We start from the raw sequence: 22244 nt of genomic DNA, 5'->3' as shown, positions 1-22244 counted from the left end.
ATCTGATCTCAGGTCAGAATGGGTTAAAGCACCGTTTTGTTTTTACTGCATCAACGTCAACTCCGCCTTTAGTTTTCAGATGACATCATATTTCAGGCGTCATGCCAATGGGTTTTTTATCCCCACTACAAAAACAGTCTTTTTATATATTCATATATATATATATATATATAGACATGGCTTTCTCTCTGTACAAACGATCTGCCCCCTATGTAAGCACACGCACGTGCGCATGCACGCACACACACACGCGCACAAACACACACACACACACACACAACGTAAAGTTGGCAAATGAGTCTTTGTTGATTAGCTTCATGGCTTCCTCCGCCTTTAGCAAACCAAGTCCGGGTGTTCTTTGGCATGATGGAGGATGTGTGTATACAGTAGGTACCTGTGTGTGTGTGTGTGTGTGTGTGTGTGTGTGTGTGTGTGTGTGTGTGTGTGTGTGTGTATGTGTTCATAGGGAGGACCCAGAGCGTCCAACAATGTTAAACTGGGCGTCCCGTCAGAGAACAGGACGCCCAGTTGAATTCATTCCAAAAAACAAAAAAAGGTAAAAGAATTAAAAACACATGGGACAGGAGCTGATGGCGACCATTGGCATAGCAACGCGACCTCGCCTCGCCTCGCAGAGGGCGAGGGCGCGAGAGTTCAAGAGAGTCGTTTAAAGGGGGGAGTGGCTTGTGGGTGGCGGCGTGGTGACGGCCTCCTGATTCGATTGGTTTAACAAACATAACAAACGTGTTCATTTATGCATAATAAAATCGCCAGGCTGATTGGTTTTCCCCGGGGGAGCTGTTGTGATTGGCTGATGAAGTCTCTCTGAAGCGGGGGAAAAAGAAAAAGCATTCCTGGCTTTTGATTGGACAGGTCCACACAGGCAGGAAGTAGGGTCCACTTCCTCCTCTATGTCCCGCCTCTGTCCAAACGAGCTCCCAACGACAAGCATCACAATATTTTCATACTTTTCTCTGGATTACGATTTTTACTTTTTTTTAACGTTTTTTTAGAATAAGCTTTCAGTGTTTTTTTTTTTTGTTTTTTTTTGCATGTTGTCGCTTTTTCTTTTTTTGTGTCGTTTCTTCGTAGAAAAAGTGTCATGTGTTTTCTTTTTTTTTCGGTTTGCGCTCCTCTCCTCTTCACAGTTAAGCCGCAGTGGAACAAGTGGTTCTCAAAGTGAATCAGGGGTCCAGGTGGGGACCCCCACAGGGGTCCTTGAGGGGGTGGGTCCATAAGGGGACCCCTACAGGGGTCTTGAGGGGTGGGTCCATAAGGGGACCCCCATAGGGGTCCTTGAGGGATGGGTCCATAAGGGGACCCCCACAGGGGTCCTTGAGGGGGTGGGTCCATAAGGGGACCCCCCACAGGGGTCCTTGAGGGGGTGGGTCCAGGCGGACTGCATATCAATCTGGGGAGAGTCCTTGAAGTTCAAACGGTTTGAGAACCACTGCAGTCAATAGAAGGAGAAAAAGCACACGTCCGCGGGGCGAAGGATGGCGCGCCGCGATTGGCTGGGAGGGACGGGGAGGTCAAAGGTCAAAGTTTGGCTTCCAGGAAACGCTGAGGGCTTTGTGGCGACAGCGGCGCACGGGTGATTTTGGCAGAGGAACTGGTAGGAGTCTTTAGATTCAGGTTTTTGGCTGTCGTTGCTGTGTCGTGTGTGTGTGTGTGTGTGTGTGTGTAGTGTTGTTGCTGTGTGTTGTACAGAGCATATAAAAGGGAGTGTGTGTGTGACGTGCGTGCTTGCATGTTTTTGCATCACTGTGTATTTGGGAGCGTTGCATTGGAGTGTGAGTTGCATTGATTGCATTTCAATGGGTCTGTGACATGAGTGTGTGTGTGTGTGTGTGTGTGTGTGTGTGTGTGTGTGTGCAACGCTTGCATATATGCATGTATGATTGTTATGTGCATAATTATCGTTGCATATCGTTGTCGGGCGGAAACCTTGTATCTTATTTTTTTATTTTTTTCCGTATATATAACGCCTTACTTTGTAGTACAAGAATGTCACGGCAAAATGTAGCAACACGTGCCCCAAAATCGCCAACCTACAAGCTGTGAGCTTGTAGACCAGGCATATTTCTGCTATTTTTGAAACATCTTTGTAAAAACGTTCTCAACATCTTTGAGGTGGATATCAGGGGGGGAGAAGATTTCCTACGTAAAATGTACACCCATTATTTCCAACAGAGCCTCGCATAATAACACCTCCCGATACACACACCCTGCCCCGATAAAAAAACATCGTTGGCCCTATAGCTTCCATGAACGGATACTCCACCCCAATACTCCACCCCACCCCTTAACCCATTCTGGGCGGGCACCCATTTTGGTGTTAGCACTATGTTATGCTTTAGCTATTGAAAAATAGCAGATCTACAAGCTCATAGCGCGCCACCGAGTGGCGCGCTACGAGCTTGTAGGTCTGCTATTTTTGAAAAATCGAAGAACGACTGACATTTTTTAGAATCTGATCTCAGGTCAGAATGGGTTCATCAGACCTGTGTGTGTCCGGTGGAAACCTCGTATGAATCTGATCTCAGGTCAGAATGGGTTAACCGCTGAAAGTGGGTAAGTATGCCAGTGGGTTATATACCGTCCATTTTGAACAAAAAGAGCTTGTGACTACATTGGATACATTGGAACACAGGCCATTTTTTTTTTTTTTTTTTTCCATTTCCTGAAAAGTAAAAGGTCTGCTACAAGGTTTCCGCCAGAACGCATGTATGATTGTTATAGCGTGTTTATGTGTGTGTGGTATGTTCAGGCCCTGCGTTCCACTGGCTGCTGCAAGCACACCTCGCTCCCGGCCGAGACGATGGGCAGCCTGTTGTCCATGTGGTAGGAGATCAGGTGACTCACGCTCTCGAAGCGGTGGTCTTTGGTACGAACCTGAGGAGGAGACAATACCAGAGGTGTTTTACTTACAATTCACAATGTAGGCATTTAGCAGACGCTCTTAGTCCAGAGCGACTTACAGAAAGCAAGAACAACGTATGGAAATACATCAAACACACAGAAATAGTCATCAAGAAAAATAAACAAGCTAAGAACCTAAAATCTGCCTAACAGTAGATTATCAGTACAGTGAGGCTATGAGTATACATTATAGACTGCTATGTGCTAATAATTATAAATCTAATAAAATGCCAACTTATAAAATCTAAATTACATAAGTTTCAGCATTATTTGCATACGCCTGTAAAGTCGTCGAGGCTAGTGCAAGTGCTACGGGCCAAGATGGAGTCTGAAGAGGTTTCTGAAGTTTTCAGACTATGGCAGAAGATTGGGAGTGTTGTCCCGTGAATGTTCTGCCAGCCTCCCTGCTTTGGCACAAGGCGGTTTTGTAGGGTCCGATCAGACTTTAACTTAAGTGCAAGTAAAAGTCCTAGAATGGTGGTACATGCCCGTGGTGACAGGCAGGTGTGTGTGTGTGCGTGCTCTCACTCACCACTCCCTCGGGGTCCACCAGCAGCAGGTGTTTGGGCTGTCCCCCCTGCTGCCCCGTGAGGACGTACTGTCCCGGCGTGGTCCCGGACTCGCGCACCAGGAAGTCCCCGTCTCGCGTCAGCAGCCGCTCCGCCTGCCGCCGACTCAGGCTGCCGTGGAACCACAGCTCGCACTGCAGCTGTTCCACCAGAGGGGGCGCCGCCGAGACGGCCGGACCGGAGACGCCCAGCGCGTCGTCAAACGGCTCTGGAGAGGAAACGAGGGGACAGGTGAACGAGGGGACAGGTGAACGAGGGGACAGGTAGGTGAACGAGGGGACAGGTGAACGAGGGGACAGGTGAACCGGGGCGTCACTCCTATGTCTAGTATTATGTCTTGTTGCCTCTCGCAATTTTCAAATAATATGCTTCCGTCATAGAGTCTGGAGAACGGAAGGTCTATCATGAGTATGCGATAAAGCGGAAGTGAAGCCTTCCATTTCTTATTGAGCTCCTAAAACATCGATGTTCTGTATGATCACCTCAATTTGAGCTTCGATTCCGATCGTCACTAAAGCCAGGTTGGACGGAGGGAAATATTCAATGACGTCACCAAACAGGTGACGGAGGCACCAAGAACCGGTAAAAATAATACTAGCGATACTGGATGCAGTATACTGTAAACGAATAACTCATCCAATGTCATTCTAGGCAATCTGTGACTTTTAATATAACTTGTCCAATGCCGTTTTAAACAGAAAATGTGTTAAATTTAACATAAAATGACTTCTTCCACTAGTCCAAGATAGTGAGTGATCTTTGAGCATTACTGGTACATACTGTATAATGAAGAATTTCTTTCATAAAGGCTGTATTTCATAGCTATCATTCTGAGAAGACATTAAGCAATAAATATGTCCTGGAACGACCCATTACATGTGCTTGTGATTGGGAAAGACACACAGACTCGTTGGCATGCCCGCACAAGACTGGAGAAGACACGCTAAACTCACTCATGTCAAAAGCATCTCTGTGAGTGTTCCCATTGGCTGCTGAGGGGCGGGGTTTGTCCACGTTGACATATGATGGGTCATCAAAGAGTTCCCGCGCACCTTCCTTGGCTCCCACTGGGGGAAAAAAACAAAGAACAACTTAATTCATGACATTAATGTGAAGAGAAGGAAAGAAAGAAAGAAAGAAAGAAAGAAAGAAAGGTGAGATAAAGGGAGGGGTATTTCAATGATGTCTTGCATTTTGTTTCTGAGTATCTGTTGTTGTATATTGAAGCAGTAACATTAGAGGACACTAGAGGTCACTAGAGGTCTGTTGTATATCAGTGGCATCAGAACAGCCTAGTGCAGTGATTTTCAACTAAGTCTAAATATTTGTGTGTGTGTGTATGTGTGTGTGTGTGTGTGTGTGTGCATGAAAAGAGTTGAGAAAAAGTGTGCACTATATCAATTAGCCCTTCGCCAAGTCCTCCCCAACCCGTCCTCGTTAGCAGAGAGGAGACCGGGCGAGCTGTCCTTCTCACCCATTGAGATGCATGTTAAATGAATGATTCTCCGTATAAATAATTGATCATTTCAGTAGCAAGAGCATCAAAATGTCTTCGAAATCTAGTCAACCAGGCCTGCCGTAGCACTGCACTGGACAAAAGTGCATGACATTATTTTAATAAACTAGAAATACGAGAAAATGAAGGGAGAAACAGTATCCAACATCAACTTTAACGATCACCCAACAGGAGTTTTCATGTTGCACAGTAAGACTACAGTCATTAGTGTTATTGCCATCAAATTGGGCGGGTCAGTCGTGTAACTTTCCTGACGTTAAGCTGCCTATTATGTGTTCAACAACACAGCCATGCAAAATAACACTGACAGCCATGAGGTGGCGAAAGCTTGCCCTGCATAGCATATAGTTGATAAACTATATGGATTGGCGTTGGACAATCGCTTTTTGGGGCGGTGGTTTAGCGAAGGGCTAATTACGAGCGTATTATACAGTTGTTGTTGACAGACAGACAGACAACTGACCTGGTATTGGAGGGAGGGGCTGCTTGTGAATGTCATTCTGTCCTGGCTGTCCATAGGGCTGCGCACGCACACGCACACGCACACACACACACACACACACACACACACACACACACACACACACACACACACACAGAGAGAGAGAAAGAAAGAGAGACGTAAATTATACATACACTGATACACACACCAGAGTCCTGCAACGGGCCGGGGTACTTTTAGAAGTACTTTTAGAAGTACTTTTAGAAGTACTTTTAGAAGTACTTTTAGAAGTACACAGGGTCGGAGACGGGCAGTACTGAAGTAAACGTGTACTGAAGTAAACGTGGGTGGGGTAATATTTTATTGTGAAGATTAGCATCGTTTCCGCCCAAACAACGGTCACTTATGGAACTCGACAGGGCGCGCCGGTGAACGTGCATTCATACGATGATTTTAATTTGAAGGTTCAACAGGACGTTCTCTTCAACGTGTTTTTGGATGAGTTACGTCAACTGTCCACGTCAAGTTCTTCGCTTGACACGCAGATTTCTGAATGAACCCGACCACTGATCACGGGGTGGGTCTACTGATCTGATTATACCTGGTTATACCTGGTTATACCTGGTTATACCTGGTTATACCTGGTTATACCTGCCTACCTGGTTGATCCTGCCATGCTATGTAAAGCGCCTTGGATAAAGGCGCTATATAAATGCACCATTTACCATTTACAACTAGACTGCTATAGAAGGTTCACACCCTCATTATGAAAATATTTGTCATTATGTTGGAGCTGTTGACTGGGTCAACATGTTGGAGCTGTTGACTGGGTCAACATGTTGGAGCTGTTGACTGGGTCAACATGTTGGAGCTGTTGACTGGGTCAACATGTTGGAGCTGTTGACTGGGTCAACATGTTGGAGCTGTTGACTGGGTCAACATGTTGGAGCTGTTGACTGGGTCAACATGTTGGAGCTGTTGACTGGGTCAACATGTTGGAGCTGTTGACTGGGTCAACATGTTGACCCAGTCAACAGCTCCAACTGTTGACTGGGTCAACATGTTGGAGCTGTTGACTGGGTCAACATGTTGGAGCTGTTGACTGGGTCAACATGTTGGAGCTGTTGACTGGGTCAACAGCTCCAACTGTTGACTGGGTCATTATGTTGGAGATGTTGACTGGGTCAACATGTTGGAGCTGTTGACTGGGTCAACAGTTGGAGCTGTTGACTGGGTCAACAGCTCCAACATGTTGACTGGGTCATTATGTTGGAGATGTTGACTGGGTCAACATGTTGGAGCTGTTGACTGGGTCAACAGTTGGAGCTGTTGACTGGGTCAACAGTTGGAGCTGTTGACTGGGTCAACAGCTCCAACATGTTGACTGGGTCAACATGTTGGAGCTGTTGACTGGGTCAACAGCTCAGTCAGCTCCAAAAAAAGAAAGACGGGCGGGGCGGGTTAAGGTTGTAAAAACTGGACCAGTCCAGGACTCGACACACACACACAAACACACACACACACACACACACACACACACACACACACACACACGGTCAGATATACATCCTCATGGGGGGTACAGACCAGCGTGGCTCCGGGCCGGGCTCCTCTCATGTCCACGAGGCCTCCGGGAGGAGGCTGCTTCCCGGGGAAGTTGTTGTAGTACGGAACCTCCGCGGGCGGGGCGCCTTCGTCCTCCTCTTCCTCCCACGCTGAGCCGTCAAACGGAGCCATTCTGAGAGAGAGAGAGAGAGAGAGAGAGAGAGAGAGAGAGACATTTGACCACTACATGAAAACTCAGCGATGATGACTAAAAAACTATGACTTTAATCTATTGACAATTTTCATTAAAAAAATAAAATGTTCCAGTAGAACGAAGACACGTCATTTTATGCTTAGTTACACATGGGTGTCCTGCTCCGAAAATAGCCGATCTACAAGCTCACAAGAAACAGAAATGTCATATTTCATACAGTATATCATTATGTATACATCGTTGGCCACACTCTTTGAAGTGGCTATTCTGAGAAAACCAGAAGTGAACCGAGATGAACTGGAGTTTCAGATCAACTAAATCTAGAGCCAGAAACCAGAACTAACTCCGTGCTGCAACAGCTGTGCATCTAAATTCCAGGAACCTGTGTGTGTGTGTGTGTGTGTGTGTGTGTGTGTCTGTGTGTGTGCCTGTGTGTGCACATCAGTGAGTTACATGTACATGTACATGTACATACATAAATGTGTACGCATGTCGTATAGACATACTTATACGCATACACTTGTGCACGTGAGAGTATAGGCAAATGTTTGGGAGCTTGTGTTTAGTGCAGGGTAAGGCACCCTTAGGCACCAGTGCCAACATTGGCACAAAGGAGGGTGATCACTGGCACACTGGCAAGTGTGTGAGAGAGTATTTTCGGTTTTAAATAAACTATTCAAAAAAATGCAGTCAAATAAATGTCCCTCACATTTGTGTGTAAATTACATCCTGCATTCTGCATTCATTAAAACTGAACTCTGTTATTGCCCTGAGTCTAATGATCATTATAGCAATGTGAAAGAAAACATTTAAAAAGAAGGAAAAACTTTTTTGTGGACAAGCAAAATATGTTGGAATTTCTCACGTGGTGTCATTAAAATGAATTAATGTTGAAAATAAAAACATGGCACTTAATTAAAAAAAGGTCACAGACCCCTGGTTTAATGTATGTGTGTGTGCGTGCATATTAATTAATGTTGATATGGCACACTGACAATCTAGAAAATAAAAACATGGCACTTAATTAAAAAAAAGGTTGCAGACCCCTGGTTTAGTGCATGTGTGTGTGTGCGTGCATGCAAGCGTCTTTCGATATACCCAAATTAGTAACGCTATACTAAATGATACACTCTTTCTGTGCGGGAGATCACTTTAAAGCTGCATTCCAGGAACCGAGCATTCCTGGAAAGTTAACGCGCTGAAATAGAAGCCGTTGCTCTTCTTGCAACATCAACTCTGAAATGTCCACATCGATGTTGGCTGGTGGCCAGGGGTCACATAGCCATGTTGGCTTGGGGTGGACCTTTTTTATAAACATTCCATTTTTGCCACAGCCATACAAAATATAGTCATCTCATGCTTGCTCGTTTGCACTCAGGTGTAACTCTGTTGTTTGCTATTTGCGGCACGCAGCTAAGTATATAGAGGGATATCAGGCATTTTAATGGCATCACAGCCCACAGTCAACTAAATGAACTGTAGATTTATAGTAGACACAAAACATTTCAGATGGCTAAAATAGGACTTAAACTAAATGGAATGGAAACTAAAACTGCCTCTGAGACAAAGAGCGTGTAGACCAGGGGTAAGTTAGTAAGTAACCAACCGGTGGAACGCGATCGACGGGTTGATCTTAAAAAGCCACCACAGTCGGTTCCCAATAAACAAAAATACATTTAGTCTGCCGTGGCTCGAAGCCTTTGATTGATCAACTCAGGGCCGGGGCGGGAGTCAGGCTTAATTTATGGGTTTTTTCCAGACGTGCCTGAGGCTGGCATTCGCTGGAGGCTCTTTCGAGTCTTTTGTTTGACTGTGTTTAGAGTGTAGACAGAACGGTACCAAATGGACCCACTCAGGCACTCAAGTTAACAGTGTAGATCGGGAGGGGGGGGGGGGGGGGGGGAGGCGGCCTTTTTTCCGACAGCATTCTAGCCGACGGGGCAACGATCCGATCCGCAGCGGGGGGACATTCGCTGCGATGCGAAAAAGCGATTGTCCGACATGCGCTGCTCCCGTGCTTGCGGTTAGGGTTAGGTTAGGATTGAGGTTTCGGATCAATATGCTGTCGGAAAAAAGACCTGCACCCGGGGGGGGGGGGGGGGGTCCCGGAGATTAAACAAAATTGTATCAAATGGGGGTCTGTGGCCTAATATCAAACCCATCAAATGAGAACCCATAATTATATGGAAGTGTGAAATGATGTTGAAATAAGGCCGCATTTTCCTTTAATGTTGTCGAGTCATATTTCCTGAGTACTGATGCTGTTCTGTTGTGTTTGTGCATGGCGGTGTTGTTCTTGTACGTGTGTGTGTGTGTGTGTGTGTGTGTGTGTACCTGTCATGGGGCGTGACCAGTTTGGGAGGGTTCTTCAGGTACTGTTTGAACCTGAGCTCGAAGGCCTGACCGATGGTGCTGATCACCTCCTGTGCCAAACCCTCCGAACACTCCAGGATGTGACACGCTGACACATGGAAAACAGGGAAAAAACAAGACCTCATGACTGAAAATTCAATAATTATGTTTTAGGTATGATCAGTACAGTAGTCTAAACCTATTGTTGCTGCTGTTCCACACAACAGACCACCAAGCTGAGATTTTAGGCAAGATTTGAGGCATCATCAAAACCTATTTTATGGCATTTGTGAGACTATTCTTGTTTACGGAAGATATGCTTCTAAACTTGGATTCTATCGCTAGTTTGATCACTTCAAATACTCTCATACTCTCTCACTTTCTCTCTTTCTCTCTCAAGAGTTATCCTTGACATGAACCCATTCTGGTATTTTAAGAATTACGTCATACTTTAGCTATTGAAAAATAGCAGATCTACAAGCTCATAGAGCGGCACTGAGTGCCGTGCTACGAGCTTGTAGATCTGCTATCTTTTGAAAAATCTTGAAAATGTGTCGCAAATCTTTTTTTAACTCGTTTTTAACTCAAATCTTTGCTTCTGGGGGGTCCCTGGAAAAAAAACCTATTTTCAGATGGGGGTAATTCTGGGGGTACTTGACGTGAAAAAGGTTTAGCACCACTGACATAGAAACTGACATTTTTGTACAGGTCTAAATGGGTTAAAAAAGTTTGAGAGCCACTGTGCTACATTAACAGAGCTTTCATTAGTGTCTTTGGTAACACCTGTGAACTAAGGAAGCTCCTGTGCATATATAGAATAGCCTACCAGGAAGTGGCCCAATTGGCTCCTGTGCATATATCTAGGATAGCCTATGAGGCAGTTTGTAAAAAGCACTATTTCCCACCGTTTGTCGACAGAATGCAACGGATTCCTCTCCAGGACGCCGGAGTCCAATAAGTGCTCTCGCGTTACATATCAATATTTGCCAAGTCTAAAGACAGAACAGCTGAAACAGCTTTCCACTGTGTGACAGACACAGTGCACGTTCGTTCGGTCCATGCCAAGCGCTGTCGTGATGGTCTGTGAATGCTGACGTTTACCGGACGGACGGACGGACGGACGGACGGACGGTAGCTCGTGGGAATCTCCATTCGTTCGTAGCTTTATTCAATCACTCAGTGTCCTAACGTCCTAATGTCCATAGCCAAACAACCTGCATTTGGATATAAGCTAGCTTCAACGTTAGATAGCATTTTATGTAGGCACTCTATAGTGTATGCACATAGTTTCATTATGTAGATATTCCACCGTTCTTAGCTTAGGTATGATTCATGATGACTATTTTTATGTACAGTATGTGATTTATTACCATGTTTTTGTTCTTGCTTGCAACCCGTGCCCTATATACAAAGACACATGAAACTGCTTTCTATAACATGCAAGGACTAAACTGGTGTATTGAAAAACTGTGTTCACTGATTGTTTGCCAATTGTCTCTCATGTACAATTAAAAACGATTCCACCGTTTTCATAAATGAAAAAATAAAACGAATAATGTCGATTAATTAAATAAAAAACCACATTCAAGAAGTAGTGAACATAGCAGAGCTACAAGCTCATAATGCGACACGTTGTGAGCTTTTAGATATGCTATTTTCACTAGTTTGGGTCCCGGGCAGCGTCAAAATTTGCCTTTTAAGGACTTGCGCTAAAAGAGTTTGGGAACCACACTGTTCCTAAACATAATTATAGCTAGCTGGCAAATAGCTTTTAGTGTTGCTCACTTATATCCACACTGAACAACAGCGTTCAGATACATTACGGGTGATATAAGGAAATTAAAAGGTGTGTAATTATTATAGTGTTGTAGAAGTGTTCACCTCTCTGGTTGACGGGGTCTTTAGCCACATATGCTACGTACTCTGCTGTGTCCTGGAGAGACAGAGAGAGAGAGAGAGAGAGAGAGAGAGAGAGAGAGAGAGAGAGAGAGAGGGGGGGGGTCATAAAGGAGGACAGGGAAAATTAATTGGAGTAAACATTGGAGTAAACAAAGATGAAAGACATGTTTATTTAGGACAAGAACTGAGGTGAACAGAAACCAACAAGGAAAGAAGCAAGATAGTTAGTTTACAAGAGGTCTGGACGGACAACACACTGTACAGAGAAAGGTCTGGACAGACAACACACCGTACAGAGACAAGTATTAGGAAGTGAAGGAAGGAAGAAGGAAGGAAGGAAGGAAGGAAGGAAAGGACGAAAGAAAGAAAGGACGAAAGAAAGAAAGAAAGAAAGGATGGCAGTGAAAAAACCATATGAGTTAAAGAAAGAAGGGAGGAAATGCTAAATAGTCGGGTGGAAACCTCATATGACAACATTTAAAAACAGCAAAAGGAGCAGATCTACAAGAACGTCAAGCTTGTAGATCTGCTACTATAGCAGATCTACAAGAACGTCAAGCTTGTAGATCTGCTACTATAGCAGATCTACAAGAACGTCAAGCTTGTGGATCTTCTACTTGTGTTGCTTTTGCGCGACGCCGTAGTGTGATCACGCAGGGACGTTCAACAATCGCGTTTAACAACATTAACCATTGATTTATACTTTAGCGGTTGAAAAATAGCTGATCTACAAGCTCATAGCGCAGCGCCGAGTACGAGTACAGATCATTTCTGCCGTCCTTGACATGAAATAGTTTGAGGAAACAAAAATTGACTAAGTTCTATAAAAAGTGGGAAAAGTGGGATCTCTTCTCTCAGCCTATAGCGATAATGCATGAGGATTTTAAATTAATGTATCTTGTAATATGAAAAATGCAGCCTTGTTTTTGTCTCTCCTTTTTTCTTTTTTCGTAAAAAAAAAAAAAAACGGAAATTGACATTCAAGAAAAATTAGAATATGGAGAGATGAGAGGTTTCTGCCCGACAGAGACGGAGATAAGGATGAGATATTAATTATTAGATGGATGGAAGAACAGCAGAGGACAGAGAAGATGACAGATAGCTAACAGAAGGACGGACGGACGACAGGAACAGAGAGAGAGAGAGAGAGAGAGAGAGAGAGGGCGGAGGTTGAGTGACTCACTGGATCTCCTCCAGACGCAAAGGAGATGGACTGCATGTGATGATTGGCTATTATCTGTTGAGAGAGAGACAGAGAGAGACAGAGAGAGAGATGGGTAGAGAGACATGAGTGAACATGAAGGACTGAATGAGATGAATGAGTGAGGGTCGAGAGGAGAAAAGTGCTTTTTCCTCCATTTCAATCCCATGGTCCTCTCTGCTGCTCGGAGATGTCTTTACCAACCTAATCAATAACAGCATCGGGTCACTAATGGTGTGTGTGTGTGTGTGTGTGTGTGTGTGTGTGTGTGTGTGTGTGTGTGTGTGTGTGTCTGTGTGTGTGTGTCATTAATACGTGTGTGTTTATGCGTGTGGTTTGTGCTAATGTGAGCATTTGTGTGTTAAAAAAAGGTGTGCATTTCTGCGTTAATGGCGTGAGTGCATTCAGCACAGCCATGCATTAAAAGACCACTTCAACCTCATCTCTGTATATAATTGGTCCTCACTTGATGGCACCATCTCTCACTCTGCGTCTCATTGGAGGAGCTGCTGTGGACAGTTCAGAAACCTGCCTACCAACAATCACTATCAGTGGTGGAAAAGGTACTCACATCATCATCATCATCATCATACTGTAATTCACTCAATGTCTGAAACATGTCTGTCTGAATGAATGTCTGAAACACTGTCGTAGCGCCTCACTGGCTGCACAAATCGCTCTCCGACTTTTCACACAGGCATTGACCATAATATTACGGAGGTCTTAACGAAGCCCGTTTTTCACTTGAACAAATTGATTAATAATTAATTTATTAGTGCGTTAAAATGCCCATTTGCGTCAGGATAGATTTTCTGCCATTTTGACTTTTCTTCAAAACACACTTTTTGCTCTTCCTTTTGCACCTACCCTTTTGTGCAAATCTAAAATAAAAAAACTGTACACATGATCTCTGGACCGATCCGATTAAAACACCACAGGCAGAATTTTCATAGTCCGCATCGTTCGGCTGTAAACTGCGTCCAAAGTTAGTGCGAGGGGCCTTTTATACAACAAATTACACAAATCACCAAACGGAATGTCCAAACCGAGGGTGGTTTCATCAACGGAGAGCCCAAAGAAATTCCCTTTTCATCCGACGCAAATGTTAAAACGTTTATTGTAAAAACAGTCTTTTTGGTGGATAAGTCCGCTATGTTTGTGTAGCAGAGTGGCTCAGAGGCTCTGCCTGGTGGCCTCAAAAGTCTAACATCTCCCCAGTGCCCAAAGGGACATCCCTTTAGTCTAGTGGTTGGACTTTCACGCGGGAGACCCGCGTTGGAATCCCAGGCGTTACATTTGCAATAGCGTAGCCTACGTGCGCTATAGCCCCCACCCCCCATCTCTCTCCTCATTTCCTGTCAACCTACTGTAAATCAATCAATAAAAAGGTATAAAAAGTCCCCAAAAATATCAAAAAAATAAAAGTTTATTGTGTTTGCAATGACCAAACCTGCCTATCGATGAGGTAGGCAGGTTTCATAACTTCCCCCGGTCCTCCACTGAGACACATCATACAGTAGAGCCAAGTTTCTGCTGTACGTTGTTTGCCAAGTGAAGTCAGAGTCTCACTGGCGGAGGTTTGAGAGAGAGAGAGAGAGAGAGAGAGAGAGAGGGAACGTGGGAGCGACTCTCTCTCACACTCCAGGAGCAGCACGGTGGTGGTGTCTGATTAATACTTGGCTGCTCGTTGCGCCGCGCACCCAAAACAGCCTCGTGAGCTTCATCTGCTATATTCAGTACACGGCTACGCGCCATCGGCACTGGTGGAAAATGTTCAATTTTTTCTTTGTAAAAGTAAAAGTCCGGAAGTCCTCCCAAATCTCAACTCCACACATGCCGCTGAGTTGGTGGTGGTACACACGATGTACTGCATGAAAAATCACACCCGTGTGAACTGAGTGGTGCAACTCCTCCCCCCCCCCCCCCCCCCCCCCCCCCCACCTCTCCCAACAGGCAACAGTGCAGCACTATCCCTCTCTCTCTTTCTGGCACAACAGTGCCCCTACTGGTACTAATAGTCATATACTCGTGCTCATTAACCAACACATAGGCACATAGGTGAACCAACACAGCACATAGGTGAACACGGACATTGCTGTTCCGTGGAGTGGTTGCACCATTGAAAAACCTATGTTTCTATGTCAGTGGTGCCCAACCATTTCCAAGGGCTCCCGGAATTATCTGAATTTGGCCGCCGACCCCCCATCTGAAAATATGTTGGTCCAGGGACCTCCCAGATGCAAGTGTGTGAGTTAAAAAACACTCGCTCTGAAAAGAATATATATATTCAAAAATGTGCTCCACATCTTCAAAAATAGCATGTGTGTGTGTGTCATACTGTATAATTATCCTGCTCATTACTGTGCACAAATGTATCATATTCATGAATCTTCGTGTTTGGGCACAAAATGCATTTGGAGAAAAAGCATGCGCAGTTCTACAGTTGTGGCCCCTCGCCTAATCTAGTATGAATACCCCTGTTGTGGACACTCAACAAAGCCGGTCAAAGCCGCGTTCGTTCGTAGGGGAGAGTTTTTCTGACCGGATACACCGCCGCGGGGGCGATTCAAGCGCCTAGCCTCCGCCGTGGTGGGCAGCCAGTTTGCCACTGTGTCACCCGAGCGCCTTAATCAACGTTGGCACTGGGCTAAAGCGTGTGCGGCCACTTTGATGTGTCCTTCTTGATCTTTTTTTTTGTGCCGTGGGTCAGCACACCACTAAAAAGCAACGGAGCGGTGTGTGCGTAGCATATATTCCTGTGCACTTTGATGATGTAACAAATAAAGAATGCTTGAAACTTGGAACGTTTATCGAGCGCGTGACACCGGCACGAAAAACCAAGTATGAGAAAAGCCCAACCACATGAACGGCGCTATAGCGTCCCATTTCTGGTTCAAGTCTCAAGGTTCTTTGTCGTTAACCCCATTTTAGGTGGGAACCCTTTGGTGTTTTAAGCATTATGTTTGTACTTTAGCTGTTGAAAAAGAGCAGATCTATGAGCTCATACGAGCTTGTAGATCTGCTATTTTTGAGAAATCGTGAAATGTGCCTGAAATCTTTGAATATATGTTCTCTCAGAGCGAGTTTTTAACTCAAATCTTTGCTACTGGGAGGGTCCCTGGCTGGAACAATGTATTTTCAGATGGGGGTCATATATATTTTGTGTCCTTGACATGAATATGTTTGAGAACCACTGACATAGAAACATCAGAAAACTGAAAACTGTCGGGATTTAGAAGACATTATTTAAATTTCGACGTCAGGCCTAATGTGTTAAGGGTGTCCCAAGTGTCCCATGATGAAGTGCTCGGCTGAGAGGAGAGAAGCGGAGCTCACAGATGAGACTCTTGAGCCGCGGCCAAAAAAGCTAATGAACAATGAACACGACCACAAGTACTGCCACGCGGCAGGCTGTTTATCCACGCTTGGATTTACTGAGAGGGAAGGGGGGGGGGGGTAATCAAAAGCTTTTGATACCCCCCACGATGGTTATTAAAATAGCGCGTGAAGGAACAGAGGGCCAGGGGGAGGCGGTTTAGAGACCAGGATTACTGCATGTTTTTTGTGAGGGAACTTACCCTATAGGGCATGGGTTTTCAACAGGTGGTCCATGGACCACTGGTGGTCCGTGAAGGTATTGCATGTGGTCCCTGACCATGCATGTAGTATGTAGGAAAGTGAAGATTTGTATTTTAATTTATTGTATTGACCACAAGTTGAGAAACAATGCAGTAAATGATGATGATGTGTCGATGTTGTCAGTTACTGGGTCGGACGTAAAGAACTTCCACAGAAAAGGGAGTTAGAATCTCAAGGGAAACTGTACCGGTTTGCCTGGTTGAGTCACCATTATAAGGAAATGTGCCCATAATTAATTGCATGTGTCTGCTCGCTCATACATACAGTAAGTTACAATGAACAGCAACAGGAGTTTAATATGGAAGATGAATTCCCATACGTCACAGAATTCATTCAGGAATGTAACCTGGGCACAGTCGGTGGCTTCAACGTTGGCCCTGACGTTCCGGGAGGGTTTGGCTGTTCTGGAGAACAACTCCAGTTCTGCTCACCTGTTTGCAGTCTGCAGCCAGCAGGTTGAGGCTGGAGGTGGACACCGTCAGGTTGATGGTCATCCCTGCAAACTGGAGGTTGCTCTTCCCCAAGATGGACGACAGGCAGCGCGAAGAAGGCTGGGGGGAGAGAGGAGAGTGTAGAGCGGGGGGAGGAGGAGAGGAGAGAGCAGGGAGGGGAGGAGGAGAGGAGAGGAGAGGAGAGAGGTTCATCAGATTGTCGTGCGTATCATATTCAACGAAATGAAAACACATTTCTTCGCTGGAACGTAATATGAAGTTCAAGTTGGTACTGCACAGCATCTGTCGCACACACACACACACACAAAACAGCTGCAAGGCTGAGAGAGGGAGGCTGTCTGGGCCAAACTACATGTTCCAATGCTACTGTGCCCCCCCACCCCACACACACACACACACACACACACACACAGCAGTATTGTGTGTGTGTGTGCGCGTGCATGTGTGTTTCATAGTCAGAACAGAGGAACATTCTAGTTCTACCACACAACCACCTGTTTTATGGATGTTTGGGTGGATGGTTTTAGTTTTACTGGAATGCTGCGAACACACACACACACTCTCCACCCTGCTGGTTGACTGTGTGCGTGCGTGTGGTACAGTCTTCCAAAAATGAATCAATGAACAGAGACAGGAGAAGGACAATGAAAGAGGGAGGGGTTGATTTGGAGAGAGAGAGAGGGGGGGAGAGAGAGAGAGAGAGACATAAGAGAGAGAGAGAGAGAGAGAGAGAGAGAGAGAGAGAGGGGAGGGGCATTGAAAGAAAGAAAAGTTAAATGAATAGAAATGCAGAGAGAGGAAAGGAATGAGAGAGTGAATGACTGGTAATTACCCGACCACAGTGTGTGTGTGTGTGTGCACGCGCGCTTGGTGTGTCTGTGTGTGTATGTACGTGCATGTGTGCGTGAACACCTGTGTGCATACAGTATAAGTGTGTGCGTGTGTGCGTGCGTGTATTGACCACAGAGTGGACAGGCTATATGCAGCTCTCATCTCTGACCACGGCCACTTAACATGTATAAATAAATTATGTCTGGAAAGAGAGAGACAGAGAGACAGATAGACAGAGAGAGACACAGAGAGCATGTGTAACTCTACATAAAGGATTTGTGCATGTCAGTGGCCATGTTTCCATGAACTGTGAAACAAATTCAGGTTTTGTCGGTGTAATTAAACTAAAATAAAAATAAATGAAAATTAATGTCATGAAACCTTTAAAAGTGAAAACAAAAGAGTATGAAGATTTTTTAACATGGCATGTTTCCGTCCACTACACTTATGCGCAGTTGGTGGCGCCAATTATCCAGATAGGTGAGACGTATACATTATTAGAGCCATCAGCACAAAAAGATTGTGGGTGGTTTCTTTTGTTGCTTTTTCTTTTTACCTATATTTTCTCACCAATTTAGTCGTTAGGCCAATGTATTCTGTGTTATCATCACTGCTGTTGTATCCTACTGCCTCACCTGCCAGTGAGGAGCCCCCACCGAGAGGACGTATAGTACAGCCTTCCTCCTACTCCTCCTCCTCCTCCTCCCGCCCAACGCTCCCCGCTGACAGGTGCCGCCTCCTCATCATCCCGTAGGAGTACGTGCTGTGACTAATTATCGCCCTCTCTCTAGCCCACCTCGAACAACACAGGCCCATTGTTGGTGTGCAGATGCACGACAAAGCCTAGATGGATGCACCACGGTGGATTTGAACCCACAACCTCTGCTGCGGTGGCGGGCGGGCGGAATACTTTCACCACTGCCTCCAGGGAACTTTTCAAGAACATTTTCTTCTCGAATCTTGTCTATTTCCATCTCTTGCAAATATTCGCACTTTCCAATGCTGCCTGCAACGCTTCGAAAATGTGTTCATGGAAATTGCTTATCGTCAACTTGAATGGCGTGTTAAATTGGACAGTGTGTGTGTGTGTGTGTGTGTGTGTGTGCGCGTGCGTGCGTGCGTGTACCTTTCTCCTGCGCTGGGCTCCCTTTGCTCCAGGAACAGCCTCACACACCACAGAGATGGCTTCTCTGAAAAAGCAACACAAAAATGTGACATGCTCTCTCTTACACACATTTTGATTAGCAGAGCTCTGGCGGAGGTTGATAGAGTTTACCCCCCCCCCCCCCCCCCCCCCCCGCCAAGCATCTCTACGCACGCACAGTCGCACACAAACACACACTCACACACACTCACACACACACACGCACACACACACACACCGCACAAAGACGGAGGGCTCGTGGGTGAAATGAGAACGGAACAGAAAATAAAAAGGCGTGAGGAGAATGAATGACATACGAAGGTGGGTGGTGAGAGAGAGCGAGAGAAAGAGGTTGTGTGTGTGTGTGTGTGTGTGTGTGTGTGTGTGTGTGTGTGTGTGTGCATACGCGTGCAGACAACCAACTTCCCTGGTTCCCAACCACACACACCATTCTTCCCCCACATGAACAATCAGTCAGTGAACAAATGTTGTTGGCTTGTATTGTTGTATACAGAGCTGAGAGACAGACAGTAGGACAGCTGAGAGACAGACAGTATAGGACAGCTGAGAGACAGACAGTAGGACAGCTGAGAGACAGACAGTAGGACAGCTATACTATGCTATATAGAGTCTGAAGTCCGAAATGAGGCCAGAACATCTGCGTTCTGACCAAAACCACGGAAAATAGCAAGATTTGTCGGCCCGTAGACAAGAAAGTGAATGGCTGCGCGCAAGCTGGCTCTCACCTGGCGACCTGAGTGCTGCGACCATATATGGAAGTGTGTCACGCCTCCATATGGTCGTGACATCACACCTCCATATATGGTCATGCCATGCCATGTATTAAGTATATTAAGGTATTGAAGTTGGTTCTCACCAGAGTGTAGAGAGTAGGAGAGTAGCGACACACTTTGATCTCGCCACAAAGTGGGTGCCTATGGGCTATAGTTCCAAACATTGGAACTATCCCATTGAGATACTGTGGAACGAGCCCTTACGCATTCCATTGTTACAATGGGAGGCAACACTAGTGTCGCCACTCTCTTACTATATTACTCTGGTTCTCATCTGGTGACCTGAGTTCAGGTACTGAAGTAGTATTAAGTATATTACGGTATTGAAGTTGGTTCTCACCTGGTGACCTGGGTTCTGGTACTGAAGTAGTATTAAGTATATTACGGTATTGAAGTTGGCTCTCACCTGGTGACCTGGGTTCTGGTACTGAAGTAGTATTAAGTATATTACGGTAGTGAAGTTGGCTCTCACCTGGTGACCTGGGTTCTGGTACTGAAGTAGTATTAAGTATATTACGGTAGTGAAGTTGTCTCTCACCTGGTGACCTGGGTTCTGGTACTGAAGTAGTATTAAGTATATTACGGTAGTGAAGTTGGCTCTCACCTGGTGACCTGGGTTCTGGTACTGAAGTCCAGAGCTCTCATGGACTGCAGCACCTCCACACAGCCCATGTACTGCAGACAGGAAACAGTTAGTCACACAGCTTATGTCACTTCCTCCTATGCACACAGCCCATGTACTGCAGACAGGAAACAGTTAGTCACACAGCTTATGTCACTTCCTCCTATCCACACAGCCCATGTACAGGAAACAGTCACACGCGCACAGACGCCGCTTAGGCACATTATGACCTAATTTCTCCTTCCATTGTCAATGGCAAATATGAGACGTGTGGCGACTAAAGCTGTATAGAGGGTATGCGCGTGACATCATCATCAAACCAGGAAGTTATGCAGGAACGCCTACTGAGTGGCAAAAAACGACTTTCTGGCCTTGACAGCCCACACGTCCACACAGAAAAGGAGGAAAGTCATATCTGATTGCATTACACAACATTAAACAATGTTAAACTCACTTTGACCTAATTTCTCCTTTCAATGGCAAATATTGGCAAATATTGAAACGTGTGGGGACAAAAGCTGTATGTAGGAGGGGCTAGCGCCCCTAAAAGAAAGTTCATGTGTATATTTTATTGATTTTCTTTATTCATTTTTTTTCACTTGTCAAATGAAAGTTACTTTCAAATATATAAATACTGGTATTTATATATTTAATTTAATCAAATCAATGTTTCTCAAAACATTAATTTGCACTTTTCTTTTTGCAGAATATCAGTGGTCTAGGTCTAGGACAGCAATAGTAGCAAACATACAGTAGCAAGCAATAGAGTAATTATTTGATCTGCCCAAAACATTGTGTTTATTGGCATGATTTGTCACGAGCAGAGTTGGACTCAGTGCAGCTTGTAGATCTGCAATTATTTCAATATTTAGATTTTTGAAAAATCGTGAAAATGTGGCGCAAATCTTTGAATATAGATTATTTCAGAGGCGAGCAGTTTTTAACTCAAATCTTTGCTTCTGGGAGGGTCCCCTGGAACTACATATTTTGAGCACCGACTGACATAGAAACAGAGGTTTTTCAGAAAAAACTGTTTTAGAATAGTCTCCAGGTCAAAATGTGTTAATAATAATAGTAGTAGTATTAGTAGTATTAGTAGTGGTCGTAGCTCACCCTGACGCTGTAGGACACCCCCTGGCTGCTGACCACCGTGTCCGAGTGTTAGTATATTATATATGTGTGTTATATAGTGTTAGTATATTATATAATAGTAGTAGTATTAGTAGTAATATTAGTAGTATTAGTAGTGGTCGTAGCTCACCCTGACGCTGTAGGACACTCCCTGGCTGCTGACCACCGTGTCCGAGTGTTAGTATATTATATATGTGTAAGTATATTATATAATAGTAGTAGTATTAGTAGTATTAGTAGTAATATTAGTAGTATTAGTAGTAGTCATAGCTCACCCTGACGCTGTAGGACACTCCCTGGCTGCTGACCACCGTGTCCGAGTGCAGCCACCCCCTGGTGGGCTTGTTGACGAAGGAGCCGTGCCGCGTCCACTCGTCTCCTCCCAGCTGCCCGCCCTCCACCCGCGCCCTCCGGGACGCTCCGCCGCCCAGCCGGTTCATATCCTGCAGGGAAGGGGGGGGAGGGGGAGGGCGAGAGGGAGCCGTTAGAGCGGGGCGCCACGGCGACGCCAGAGTCGTCGTTGTCGGCAACGAGGGCGGTGGTTCGGCGAGCGATGCGGTGGTGGTGGTGGCGACGGCGGTGGCCTGTTGTTGTTGTTGTTGCCTGGAGGAGGAGGAGGCCCAGGAGGAGGCCCGCAGGCCTGGGAGCAGGACGGCGGGCATGCCCAGGCGCAGAGCCCCCATCCTGGGGAAGAAGGAGCACAGTGTGGTGGGGCTGCTGCTGTTCTCGGGCGAGGCGGGGGGCAGGATGGGGGCGAGGGAGGAGGAGGAGAGAGAGGAGGGCAGGAGGCCCGGGTGGGAGGAGGGGGAGGGGGGCGTGTCCTCCTCGGCCGAGCTCAGGGACTCGCTGCGGATGTGCGCGTACTTGGCTTTGGGCGCGAGCGCCATGCCCGGTGGGTCGGTTCAAAGTTTCTCTCTGCACTCTCGCGTCGTTTCTTCTTTCAGAGTCTCGCTAACCCTTTCCTCAACGTG

The 22244-nt window shown here is 45.8% G+C and overlaps 1 protein-coding gene across 1 annotated transcript; it reads right to left on the bottom strand.

Moving 5' to 3' along the window:
• Positions 1-152: 152 nt before the first annotated feature.
• shc1 (SHC (Src homology 2 domain containing) transforming protein 1) lies at positions 153-22244 on the bottom strand. Its single transcript, XM_080768755.1, is given in 14 exon segments — positions 153-2895; positions 3455-3699; positions 4445-4558; positions 5471-5528; positions 7037-7187; positions 9543-9669; positions 11442-11493; positions 12643-12696; positions 16731-16850; positions 18709-18772; positions 20125-20195; positions 21549-21815; positions 21818-21853; positions 21855-22244. Coding segments are annotated over 14 exon segments (1794 nt in total). The 5' UTR covers positions 22161-22244; the 3' UTR covers positions 153-2766.

The sequence above is a fragment of the Protomyctophum bolini genome, assembly GCF_963924005.1.
Source record: "Protomyctophum bolini genome assembly, chromosome: 7".
NCBI classification, from domain to species: Eukaryota; Metazoa; Chordata; class Actinopteri; order Myctophiformes; family Myctophidae; genus Protomyctophum; species Protomyctophum bolini.
The sequence above is the reverse complement of the archived record's forward strand: the minus strand, read 5'-3'. Positions and strand labels throughout refer to the sequence as shown.